This window comes from Mus pahari, chromosome 3 (genome assembly GCF_900095145.1).
Source record: "Mus pahari chromosome 3, PAHARI_EIJ_v1.1, whole genome shotgun sequence".
NCBI lineage: Eukaryota > Metazoa > Chordata > Mammalia > Rodentia > Muridae > Mus > Mus pahari.
Window position 1 is genome coordinate 137,922,439 of NC_034592.1, and position 11,618 is coordinate 137,934,056.

General features: G+C 45.0%; 2 protein-coding genes and 1 long non-coding RNA gene across 4 annotated transcripts in view; 1 reads left to right on the forward strand and 2 right to left on the reverse strand.

The window, feature by feature from the left end:
• The window catches only part of LOC110317695, a 10,204-nt gene extending 7,771 nt beyond the window's left edge, over nucleotides 1-2,433 (reverse strand). The window contains exons 1-2 of the long non-coding RNA XR_002380343.1: nucleotides 2,302-2,433; nucleotides 1,013-1,132 (exon numbers count right to left, since the gene is read on the reverse strand). This is a non-coding gene — a long non-coding RNA (uncharacterized LOC110317695). The remainder of the gene's footprint in view (nucleotides 1-1,012; nucleotides 1,133-2,301) is intronic.
• The window catches only part of Acss2 (acyl-CoA synthetase short chain family member 2), a 42,734-nt gene extending 33,778 nt beyond the window's left edge, over nucleotides 1-8,956 (forward strand). Inside the window, exons 9-19 of one of the 2 annotated variants that reach the window (XM_021192332.2) lie at nucleotides 1,369-1,506; nucleotides 1,837-2,007; nucleotides 2,281-2,414; nucleotides 2,604-2,736; nucleotides 2,817-2,873; nucleotides 3,052-3,132; nucleotides 4,334-4,442; nucleotides 6,826-6,894; nucleotides 7,252-7,428; nucleotides 7,969-8,043; nucleotides 8,176-8,954. In XM_021192332.2, the coding sequence (XP_021047991.1) occupies nucleotides 1,369-1,506; nucleotides 1,837-2,007; nucleotides 2,281-2,414; nucleotides 2,604-2,736; nucleotides 2,817-2,873; nucleotides 3,052-3,132; nucleotides 4,334-4,442; nucleotides 6,826-6,894; nucleotides 7,252-7,428; nucleotides 7,969-8,043; nucleotides 8,176-8,303 (1,272 nt within the window). In that variant the 3' untranslated portion in view covers nucleotides 8,304-8,954. Of the gene's footprint in view, nucleotides 1-1,368; nucleotides 1,507-1,836; nucleotides 2,008-2,280; nucleotides 2,415-2,603; nucleotides 2,737-2,816; nucleotides 2,874-3,051; nucleotides 3,133-4,333; nucleotides 4,443-6,825; nucleotides 6,895-7,251; nucleotides 7,429-7,968; nucleotides 8,044-8,175 lie in introns of both variants that reach the window. The other variant, XM_021192331.2, reaches the window with a different exon arrangement.
• Nucleotides 8,957-9,351: 395 nt separating this feature from the next.
• Nucleotides 9,352-11,618, reverse strand: part of Gss (glutathione synthetase) — a 28,472-nt gene continuing 26,205 nt past the window's right edge. The window contains exons 12-13 of the mRNA XM_021193773.1: nucleotides 10,882-11,071; nucleotides 9,352-9,880 (exon numbers count right to left, since the gene is read on the reverse strand). Coding sequence (XP_021049432.1) covers nucleotides 9,757-9,880; nucleotides 10,882-11,071 — 314 coding nt within the window. The 3' untranslated portion in view covers nucleotides 9,352-9,756. The remainder of the gene's footprint in view (nucleotides 9,881-10,881; nucleotides 11,072-11,618) is intronic.

The following is an 11,618-nucleotide window of genomic DNA, read 5'->3' on the forward strand; positions in this document are numbered from 1 at the left end:
CCTGGTCTACAGAGTGAGTTCCAGGACAGCCAGGGCTACACAGAGAAACCCCTGTCTCAAAACAAAAACAAAAACAAAAACAAAAACAAAAAAACCCCTCAAGGGGCTAAAGAAGTGGGTTAATAATAAGAGCACTTGCAGTTCTTGAGGGGAACAGGGCTCCAATCACTCACATCAAGTGGCTCATAGCCATCTATAACTCCAGTTCCCAAGGAAGCAAAACCCTCCTCTTACCCAAGCACCTGCATTTCTATGGCACTCCAACATATACTCAACATTCATACACATAAATAAGAAAACAGAAAAATGAGTGACTTCCTGTGGTCATATGGGTAAAAAATTGAACTCCAATGTAATTTTTGAGACATCAAGAGAATCCAACTTCACCCAACAGAGTTTAGACTGGAAAAAAAAATAGTTTTCAAAGAGGTAACATAGGAAAAGAAAATAGTTTCAAAGGAGAGGTGAGAGAATCTTCAGGATAGCAGATCCTGAAGTCATTATCAAAGGCAATCAAGCATAGTAGGCCATCCCTTTCCTGAGAGGAATTTACCTTTTGCTTCTCTGCTAACTTGAAACAAGACTTCCTGCTGAGTGGAACCTGTCTTAAGTAGGAGCTGCTGTGGGAAACTCCATTGGTTCTACTTTGATAAAGACACCAGAGAAACTCCAGGGTGGGAGGCTTCTAAACACATAGGAAAAAATCCCTGAACCCAAATCTGTTGAGTTCTCTTGCTATTAACTAACAGAATTAAGCTCTCCTCACCTGTAGGCAGTGACTAATTTTGTTTTTCTGAATTGTGTGGTTGTCTACATTCCTGCTGATGTGCCACCATTCCTATAGTGTGTATGTGTGTATTCGGGCTGTGTATGCCTAGTTATTTATCCAACAAAAATGTCTTTTGAGTGTCTATTACTAGGTGCTAAGGCTGTGGGGAAAAATACTGCTATGCCACCACCCTCCTAGAGGTTCCTGACTAGTTGGGGAAGATAATAATCAAGAAGAAAATACCTAGAAATATGTGTTGTATGGGAATAAAACAGGTGTGATGAATAATAACAACAGGTGGGATGGGGGTGTCTGCTACTGTTCAGGGTAGACTTTCTAAGAAGGTAGCATTTGAGCTGAGAGCTGCAAGACACGAAGGAGCCAGTAAAGTGGCATTCTTTAGAGTAAGCCAGGTAAGCAGGGGTCTGGGGTAGAGAAAGAGCAAGAATAGCAGAGTAATCTGTTCTCTCTGCTCCACTGTACCCATGAAGGCCCCCTTCCTTTCCTTTACCCCTACATGTAGGGCCTTAACCTCCAAGTACCAGGTAGGCTGTCCCCTGCCTCACAGTTCTTCCCTGCCCATTCCTGTCTTCCCCCAGATCTGCTGGAACGAAGGGGTTGACTTGTGGTGGCATGAACTCATGCAGCAGGCAGGAGATGAGTGTGAGCCTGAGTGGTGTGATGCTGAGGACCCACTCTTCATCTTGTACACCAGTGGCTCCACAGGCAAACCCAAGGCAAGTGTGCACGTGTGTGCATGTGTGTATGTAAGGGTGAGAAGCGAGTCTCCAAGGAAGCTTGGAATGTCCAACAGAAACAGAATGAGTACTGGGAATTCGAGTGATAATGGGTGACTCAGATACACAATCTAATAATATAAGTGGTCAGTATACTTATGTGACATCAGGGTGTGGTAAAGGAGCTCGAAGAGAGACAGATGCCATGAAAGGGCATTGGAAGAATTAAAATCTTTAAGAAGGATCTTTTTCCAGCTCTGTGCAGGCTCTATTTGTTGGTCAGTAGAGGTGGACACACAACCCCAGCCTGAGGTCCCGTTCTCCCCACAGGGTGTGGTGCACACAATTGGAGGCTACATGCTCTATGTGGCTACAACTTTCAAGTATGTGTTTGATTTCCACCCGGAGGATGTGTTCTGGTGCACAGCAGACATTGGCTGGATCACTGGTCATTCCTATGTCACCTATGGGCCACTGGCTAATGGTGCCACTAGTGTTTTGGTGAGATGGGAGCTGGGCATGGAAAAATTCTCCTGGGTGACCATTTCCCAAAGCTTCTTGGTCTAAAGAAGGGAAACTTATACAAGGACCCACTTCCTGGAGAAAGAGGAGTTTTGAGGGGTTGTATATCCTACTACAACGTTTCTTGACTTGTGTGGTCAGAGGGTAAAGATACAATTGGTCATAAAGGGTGAATACTGAACCTGAGGGAGTGGTAGGGAATGGAAAGACTATTGAGAAGGGCCCATAATAACCAGATCTCATTCGGGTCAGTTTGAGGGGATCCCCACATACCCAGATGAAGGCCGCTTGTGGAGCATTGTGGACAAATACAAGGTGACCAAGTTCTACACGGCACCAACAGCCATCCGGATGCTCATGAAGTTTGGAGATGACCCTGTCACCAAGTGAGACCCTTCCCCATCTGTTGTCCCATAGGTGTCCTTCAGAGCTGAGCACTGTCCTTTGTGATGTTTCCTTCTATTGTCCCAACTTCCTGACCTGGGATAGGGGAGGGGGCAAAGGAATTCTGAATGCATGTGCATTTTGGCTCCTAGTGGTACTCAGAATTTTCCTCTTTCACTCTCCTGCTCAAGGCACAGCCGGGCATCCTTGCAGGTGCTGGGCACAGTAGGTGAACCCATCAACCCTGAAGCCTGGCTATGGTACCACCGGGTAGTAGGTTCCCAGCGCTGCCCCATTGTAGACACCTTCTGGCAAACAGAAACAGTGAGTAAGGGATTCAAGAGGCTAGGGATTAGGGACAGTGTGGGAAAAGTGACTCAGTCCCTTATCTCTGACTTCCACAGGGTGGCCATATGCTGACCCCTCTCCCTGGTGCCACACCCATGAAACCTGGTTCTGCTGTGAGTAAAGTGCTTCTTCTGGTCCTAGGCTTGGCAGGGATAGGATGTGGGGGTGTTAGCCTATTAGAGAGTAGGGTTCTGGCCTGAGAACTGGGAGGAATTTGGGGCTCTGTGTGAAGCTGAGTCTGAGTTGCCTCATTTTTTTTCTTCTTGGATTGCACCTCTCATTTGCTTTCAGTCTTTCCCATTCTTCGGTGTAGCACCTGCAATCCTGAATGAGTCCGGGGAAGAGCTGGAAGGAGAAGCTGAAGGTTATCTGGTGAGAATCTGGAATCTTTGGAAAAAGAAAGCGTCTATTTGTTTTAGAGTTTATAACCTTATCTTCCCTGGTAGTTGCTAATACAGTTGAGAGTTTGTCCTCTGCTGAAAGACGCCCATGGAGATCCTTCCAAATAATTTCCTGCATCTTTACTTTTTGGTACATAGGCTCTTAAGGGTCCTTATAGATGATATTCCAAGATTCATGATGATAATTTTTTGGAGTCAGGAAAACTTAGTCTTTTTTTTTTTTTTTTTTTGGTTTTTTGAAACAGGGTTTCTCTGTGTAGCCCTAGCTGTCCCGGAACTCACTCTGTAGGAACTCAGAAATCCACCTGCCTCTGCCTTCCAAGTGCTGGGATTAAAGGCATGTACCACCACTGCCCTGCGGAAAACTTAGACGTAATCCTTCCTTTGACATCCATTTCTAGAAAAAGGAGTCTTTGTACCTTAAAGACTAATCATGTAGGCTCTGGAGTTAGCCTGCCTTTATTCAGATCCTGATTCTTCTGTGACCTCAGATAAGCTGTTACCTAGTGCCTTTGAATGTAATTTTCCCATTTGTAAATTGGGTTATAATAAGTATAAATAATAGTACTTTTATCTCTTACATTTTATTAAATTAGATAATCCATACAGAAGGGTTAGTCTGGAACTGCACAGTTAGTGTTCTTAAGTGTTAGCTGCTGCCGTTTTTGTGGATAGTATTTGTCAGATCTCAATCTCATTTCCCTTTTCCAAAATCACGGTAGTAACAAAGGTAAGACTTGAATCTAAGCTTTCTAACTCAATCTAGAATTCTGCTGGCACAGAATTCTTTTGATTAAAAATTATTTATTCACTAATATAGCTTCCATTTTATATGATTTGTTTGCACCTAATTGAACCTGCCTTACTAATTATCCAAAAGAAACTCAAATTTTCTAGATATTTATTACTCATAGAACACTGTGCTAAACAATTTTTCCCATACTAGTAATTTAATCCTTTAGGATTTATTATTTACAGATGAAGGTCCTGAAGTTCAGAGAAGCAGAGTAACTTACTTGAGGCCATATAGAATTAGCATTCTAAGCCAGGCTATACTTTGCACTACTCGGGGATGGCATTTAGGATGTTTTCTGCATGTTTAGCAATGCTATGGTTGTCTTCCTGTGGGACAGCCTAGAAGATGCAATCAATGTACCTTCTGTATTCCCCAGGTGTTCAAGCAGCCCTGGCCAGGGATCATGCGCACAGTTTATGGGAACCACACACGTTTTGAGACCACCTACTTTAAAAAGTTCCCTGGCTACTATGTGACTGGAGATGGTGAGCCTTGGCTGTCCTGCCCCACCCCTCTCTCCAAGACATGTACCTTCCATTTTCAGAAGAGGTGGCTAGGGATGAATAACAGAAGGAAATGTATCCTAATATCTGAATCTGGTATCCAGGAGAACTACAGTGAAGGCTATGAGAGCAGGAACGGGGGCTGAAGAGATGGCTCAGTGGTTAGGAGCACTTGCTGCTCTTCCAAAGGACCCTAGTTTGATTTCAGCACCCATGCCAGGTAGCTCACAACCACCTGTAACTCCAGCTCCAGGAAATCCAGTGCCTTCTTCTGTCCTTGGGGGACACCCCACCATAAGTGGATATACTCAAACATAAATACACACATATAGTAAAAATAATTTTTAAAAAAGAGCAGAAATGAGTGTTATAGGAACAGTCTCAGGATAGCACCATCTGAGATTAGATATCCAGGGAAACAGGCTCTTATTTTCTACTCTAGTGTTGATAGAGATAGGGCATGTAGAAATGGGTATCACTATGTCATGTTGGGCCTCATTTCTAGAGAGCCTATTTATTCATTTTCTTTCTACCAGTTCATCCATCCTGCAGTATTTATTGAGTGGCTGCAATGACCAAGCACTGATCTAATGAATACATGGTATATTACTGTGAACAACACTGTCAAGTTCTTCTATCTTATGGGGCTTACATTTTAGTAAAGAGGGGACAGACAGTAAACCAGGTTTAATGGTTAAAAGTTAATCATAGGTAGAGAGACATGTTATGAAGAAAACAGTGAGGTATTGCCTTCAAGGATGGCCAGAGAAGGCCTGGGGACTTAAAGGGGATCAAACACAGAGAAATCTATAGTAAGAATATTATAAAGAGTGGCTATAACCGTGAAATCCATAAGAAGTGGACTAAAGGCTGTGAAGCTGAAGTGAAGTAAGCCTAGGGAAGAATACTTCGTTAGGTTGGGAAGAGAGCTAAGAGGTGATACAGAGTCGTGTAGACATGGAAAACGGTCTGGATTTTATTCAGAGTAGTGGAGGCTGGGATGTGGCTCAGTTGGTGGAATACTTGCCTCCATATATATAAAATTCTAGAATCTGTTCCCAGCACCACATTAAACTGGGCACAATGCAATCTTAGAACTCAGGATGTAGAAGCAGAAGAATTAGGAATTTCAGGGCCAACTTTGATACATAGTGAATTTGAGGCCAACCTGGGGAACATAAGACCCTGTCTGAAAAGGGTAGGGTGTGGGGCATAGCTCAGTAGTAGCATGTTTGCCTGGCATACCTGAAGTCTTTTTTTTTTAAAGATTTTATTTATTATATATAAGTATACTGTAGCTGTCTTTAGACATATCAGAAGAGGGTATCAGATCTCATTACAGATGGCTGTGAGCCACCATGTGGTTGCTGGGATTTGAACTCAGGACCTCTGGAAGAGCAATCAGTGCTCTTAACCTCTGAGCCATCTCTCCAGCCCCATACCTGAAGTCTTAGTCCTCAGTATTACACACACACACACACACACACACACACACACACACACACACACACACACACGGTGAGGGTGGCTAATTAGTATCTGGAAAATAATTTTTTTTAGATTTATTTATTTATTATATGTAAGTACACTGTAGTTGTCTTCAGACACCCCAGAAGAGGGCATCAGATCTCATTATGGATAGTTGTGAGCCACCATGTGGTTGCTGGGATCTGAACTCACGATCTTCAGAAGAGCAGTCAGTGCTCTTAACCACTGAGCCATCTCTTCAGACCCTGGAAAATAATTTTGAATGTTCTAAAAAAAATATACTTGAGATTGGATATATTATTTATTGCCATGGAACAAATTATGCCCAAAGCTGACAGCTTCAGACAACACAGTTTCTTGAGGCTAGGGATCTGGGAGTGTCTTGGCTGGGTGGTTTTTAGTCAGGGTATCTTGTGTAAGAATCAAGCTGTTAGCTGCTGTGTTAGTCATTGAGAGGTCTAACTGAGCCTAGAAGGTCTGGCTACGTGCTGGCTCACAGGGCTTTAGGCAGGAATCCTCAGGCAATTGTAAGCTGCTTGACATGGGTGCTGGGAACTGAACCTTGGTCTTCTGGACGAGTGTAAGTTTAAGTAGGATCTCTCCATAGGGTTACTCACATGGCACCTGGCTACACCCAGAAAAAATTATCTGGGAGGGCAGACTAAAGACTAAGATGGAAGCTAAAATGTCTTCAATAAACTAGAGGATGGAGATTGGTGGGGCCATCTTGGAGGCTGGATGCTAAGGCAAACAAAAATGGAAGCAGGAAAACTTGTTTAAAGACCCCAATAAGCTACTGTAGTGAGTGTGGCAGTTTTACATTATAAATCATGTATCCCGCTCCAGGCTATTCACTGTGTTGAACACTTCTTCCCAGGCTGCCGACGGGATCAGGATGGCTATTACTGGATCACTGGCAGGATTGATGACATGCTCAATGTGTCTGGTGAGGGTCCTATATCCCTTCCCATTTTATTAGCCCTTTCCCCTAGCAACTCCTAGACAAAAACTTTGAAAAGAGCCAGGACAATCCTATTGTGAGACTGTGTAGAGGATGTCATTTAGTCCTGGTCCCGGGTTTTGGAGAAAAAGTATAATTCATGCTAGCACACACCAAAGGAGGGTCTAGGATGGTCAAGACGTGCAGAGTCATGCTGTGTGAGAACATGCAGAGTCATGCTGTGTGAGAGTGAGTGAAAGCCTTCCCTGTTTCCAGACCACATCAGCTCTGTGGGTACCAATGGGAGCAAGAGCTAAGGCGAGGGAGGAGAAATCCCTCATGCACTTGCTTTCTCTTGACAAGGACATCTCCTGAGTACAGCAGAGGTGGAATCAGCACTTGTGGAACATGAGGCTGTCGCAGAGGCAGCTGTGGTGGGCCACCCTCATCCTGTGAAGGGCGAATGCCTCTACTGCTTTGTTACCTTGTGTGATGGCCACACCTTCAGCCCCACACTGACCGAGGAACTCAAGAAGCAGAGTAAGGAGCTTCCTGGGGCAGGAACTGAAGGGTCTGCAAGTTATTGGGGAGAGGCTACAGCATATCACAGACAGACCCCAGGGGCCTGCTTTACTTCCCAAGTCTCCACTAGTTTCCCACTGGGATAATAACAGCCAACATTTTTAGAAAACTTTCTGTGTGTCACCACTCGGATCAGTGCTTTAAATGCTTTATCCCTTTTAATCCCTATCATTTCCCTCATGAAATAGATCCTGTTGCTACTCTAGTTGTATAGAGAAGAAACTTCAGGTGCAGATACGTTAAACTGCTTGCTCAAGGCTGTGCTGCCAGGGCTGGGATTTAAACTCTAGCAGGCTGATTCTAGAGACAAAGTTCCATGAACATGATTAAAATAAAACAAAGGATTAGAGACACTGTTCAGAGAGAATGGGGAACAGGAAACCTCAGAATGATTCTAGGGAGAACTCTGAAGAAGAAATAGCTGGGGAAATAAAGTCATGGCTTTAGGAAGTCTGGCAAAAGGCACTAAAGTCATGCTTGATAATTTGTTCATTACAGTTAGAGAAAAGATTGGCCCCATTGCCACACCAGACTACATCCAGAATGCACCTGGCTTGCCTAAAACACGCTCAGGTAAGTTCAGAGTTCCTCAGGGATTGGGATGGGCTACAGCCCAGTGGTGGCAGGTATGAGGATGCAAGTCCTTAGAAGGGCTGGGATCAGTCAGCACTGTTACCAAGTACTAAGAGGTGTGTGGGTTACCAGGGAAAATCATGAGGCGAGTTCTCCGGAAGATTGCTCAGAATGACCATGACCTGGGGGATACATCTACAGTGGCTGATCCATCTGTCATCAACCATCTCTTCAGTCACCGCTGCCTGACCACCCACTGAACAAGACTCTGGTCCAGGATTTCCCTGTGCTTGGCTCTCCAAATTTCTGCCCATCCATCCTGCCCCTTGCCCAGGAGTACTAGTTAACAGTACTAGTTGGTTGAAACTAGGGAGACAGTTACCTAGACTACCAGGTAGAAGGGACAGGGGTCAGGTCAACCTCACACTGATATGCTCCTAGACTACAGAGAGGTCTCCAAGCCCAGAACAGAGACTTGAACACCATGTCCTTAACCAAAGTTAGCTTCTTCAGAGTATAAGTGAGGGCCTAACTGGAAGCAGGGCAGCAGCTGTGATCCTTCCAACTTTCTCCAAAAGCACCAGTTCTTATCTTGGGCCTGCACTAGCCTTTAGAAGTGACAGTTGGGAGTCTATGAATAATTATTTTTTAAAAAAACTTTGTTGTCTCTGTTCCTTGTAGATGGTAGCATTGTCTACCAGTTGGTTCAGTCTCCAGAGGACTTTCATATCATCTGCTACATTGAAAGAATAAGATATACTGATCCTAGAACCAAGGGAGTTAACATTCCTAGTCCTGTACCATGAACAGAACCCTGCCTATGAGAGGCACTTGTAGGTGAAACTCTCTTTTCTTGTACTTTTTGTGCTCAAGACCCACTGTTATAGGAATAAAGTTTATGAGCTCAAAAACATAATTGCTTTTTTAAGGTATCTGTGTGTTACCTGCTCGGATGTGTGTGGCAGATGGGAAGAGAACTGCTATGCCCCAAACTGCCCCAGACCCCTTAATTTTGGCAGAACTAGGCAAAGCTCCACTCTGAAGAGCTCTGAGGTGACCCTAAGCAGGAGTGAGAAGCCAGTCACATCTATGTCACATTAGGGTCATTCCTTCCTTGGATAGTCTTGACCATACAGACCTCTGGGAGTGACTAAGGATTAGAGAACTTTAAGGGTCTCATCTATGGGATCTGAAACCAGTGAGATACCCCCGCCTCTCCCTCTGCCCCAGTGAGACCCAGTCACCTTTCTGGCATATCCACCTTACATGACCTGCCCTCTTCCCCTTGGGACATGAAACAATGAGTCATTGAATCAGCATTGTTACTTTATTTAGAGCAGAGCTGGGGAAGTCTATGCCCTTCTACCCTCTTCCTCCTGTCACTTGGTCCTACCCCAGGTCAAGGCACTAGAACCTGCTGGAAAGGCTAGTGAGAGGGCAATGAAGATCTGCAGGGTTTATGAGCCTTTGCCTCAAAGCAGCTTCCATCCCCACACTCCAAAGATCTGGGGACCTCCAGAAGTCTTCCAATGGAATCGTAGCTTTTCTGGTCCTCGGCTGGAAGGCTGCTGAGAGGAGGACCCTGGATTCCCCTCCCTGAAGCTTTGGGGGTCTATGGAAGAGACCCTAAGATAGGGGCGGGGCAACCCCTCAGGAGAGAAGTGCCAAGTACAGGGGATAGAAGGTCTCCTGAGTGAAGTCCAGATGGTGTCTTCACACAGGGTAGGGGTTGTCCAGGACTGCCACTCCTGCCGCCACACCTCCGTCTGCATGTTCCACAGCTTTGGTTCGAAGCAGGTGCCCCACATGCTTGTTCATCACCAGTGTTGTTCCCTGTCTATAGGAATGAGGTCAGGAGACATAACGTTAGAAGCCTTGGCCCTCCTCTGGCCCCAGCTGACCCCCAGATTGGAAGGGGCTACGTTTAAGAAAGACTCGGACTTTAGAATCAGATTTGGAGTTGCTTCCCAATAGCTTTGAAGCTCCTTAACCTTCCTAAAAATGTCCTTAATTTAAAACTGAGAAATTCCTCTTATATTACAAGATGGTCATATGGATTAACTAAATTGCGAAAAGCTTATAGCATGATTCAGATGCACACTTATGTCCTGCACTATACACTTCCTTTAACTCTTTCAAGGTGCCTGTGATGGTAATGGGAGTGGGGGTAGGAAGAATAGCAGGCTCGCGGGGGAAGGCTGAGGTAGAGGGCGTGGCATGGTGGCATTTGGTTGTCTTTACACCTTGCCCTGACCTTCAAGTATTTTTCAGACAGTTGTATTCCAAAGTCTTCTCTTTTCTTTTCTTTCTATTTTTCTTCTTTATTTGAAATAGGGTCTCCTTGGCTGTCCAGGAACTTGCTGGCCTTTACCTCAGAGGTCTATCTGCCTGTCTCTGCTTCCTAAGTTCTGGGACAAAAGGAATACACTACCCATGCCTCCTTGTTTCTTAATGTTCAAATCAAAATCCAGAAGCTACTCAGCATTTCAAAGCCACTCTCCTATCCCTCATCTATCCCTGGAATCCCTACTGGTTTAGAGCTGGACTCACACTTTCATACCTGACCTGGAGTCCCGACCATCTTTTCTTAGTCATCTTGGTGCTACATGGAATTTCCTTTACAGTTACAAAGCATGTCTCTTCCAGGATTCACTGTTAGTGCTGTGGGCTGGGTAAGTCTTGGATCCTTGGCCTTATTTAACAGGCAAGGAAACAGGTAATAAAGCTAGAGCTGAAACTGAACTCGGGCTCATGGCTCTGTCCACAGTTCAGTCTGTGCTTTCTTGGTTGGCACTCTTGTAGGGATGTAGTAGGAGAAGCTGTTCCTGACTGGCTTACCTGACATAGACTCCAAAAATACCCAGCTCTGAGATACACTGGACCACTTGGGCAGGGCTGCCAGGCCGTAGCAAGCAATTCCTAAAAGGCTCAGGTTCAATCTTCTCCATGAGGATGTAGGAGGCTCTCTCCTCGCTGTCCTTCAGCTGTTCCAGAGCTCGTACCATTTCCTCCCCATATAAGTTATTACCTGCAATTAAACTGGCCAGTCACACAGAGCATAGTTTATCTGGCTTCCGAGAAGGAAAAGAACACCTTGACAAGAGCCCTTATACAAGTGAACACCCCTGTCACCACACTGTTCTGCTTGGATTGCCCCATCTATGGATGTTTCTCCCTAGCCACCATTACTGGTTCCTTCTCTTCTTAAAATGTTGGGGTTCCCTGGGCCTCAGGAGATGTCTCAGTCTGTAAAGTGCTTGTTGTGCAAATACAAAGACCTGGGTTCTGATCCCCATCACCCATGTAAAGCTAGGGTGTGGGATAGATGTGTCTATAACACTCTCTCTTAGCGTTGGGGAAGTGGAAGGTGGAGATAGGTGGATCTCCAGAGCTTGCTGGCTAGCCACTAGTCTAGTCAGTTGGTGAATTCAGTGACAGACTGTGTCAGTGACAGATCAGTGACAGACTGTGTTTTTAAAAATGTTGGCGAGCAGTAGAGGAAGACAGTCGATATGACTATACACACACACACACACACACACACACACACACACACATAAACACACACACACACA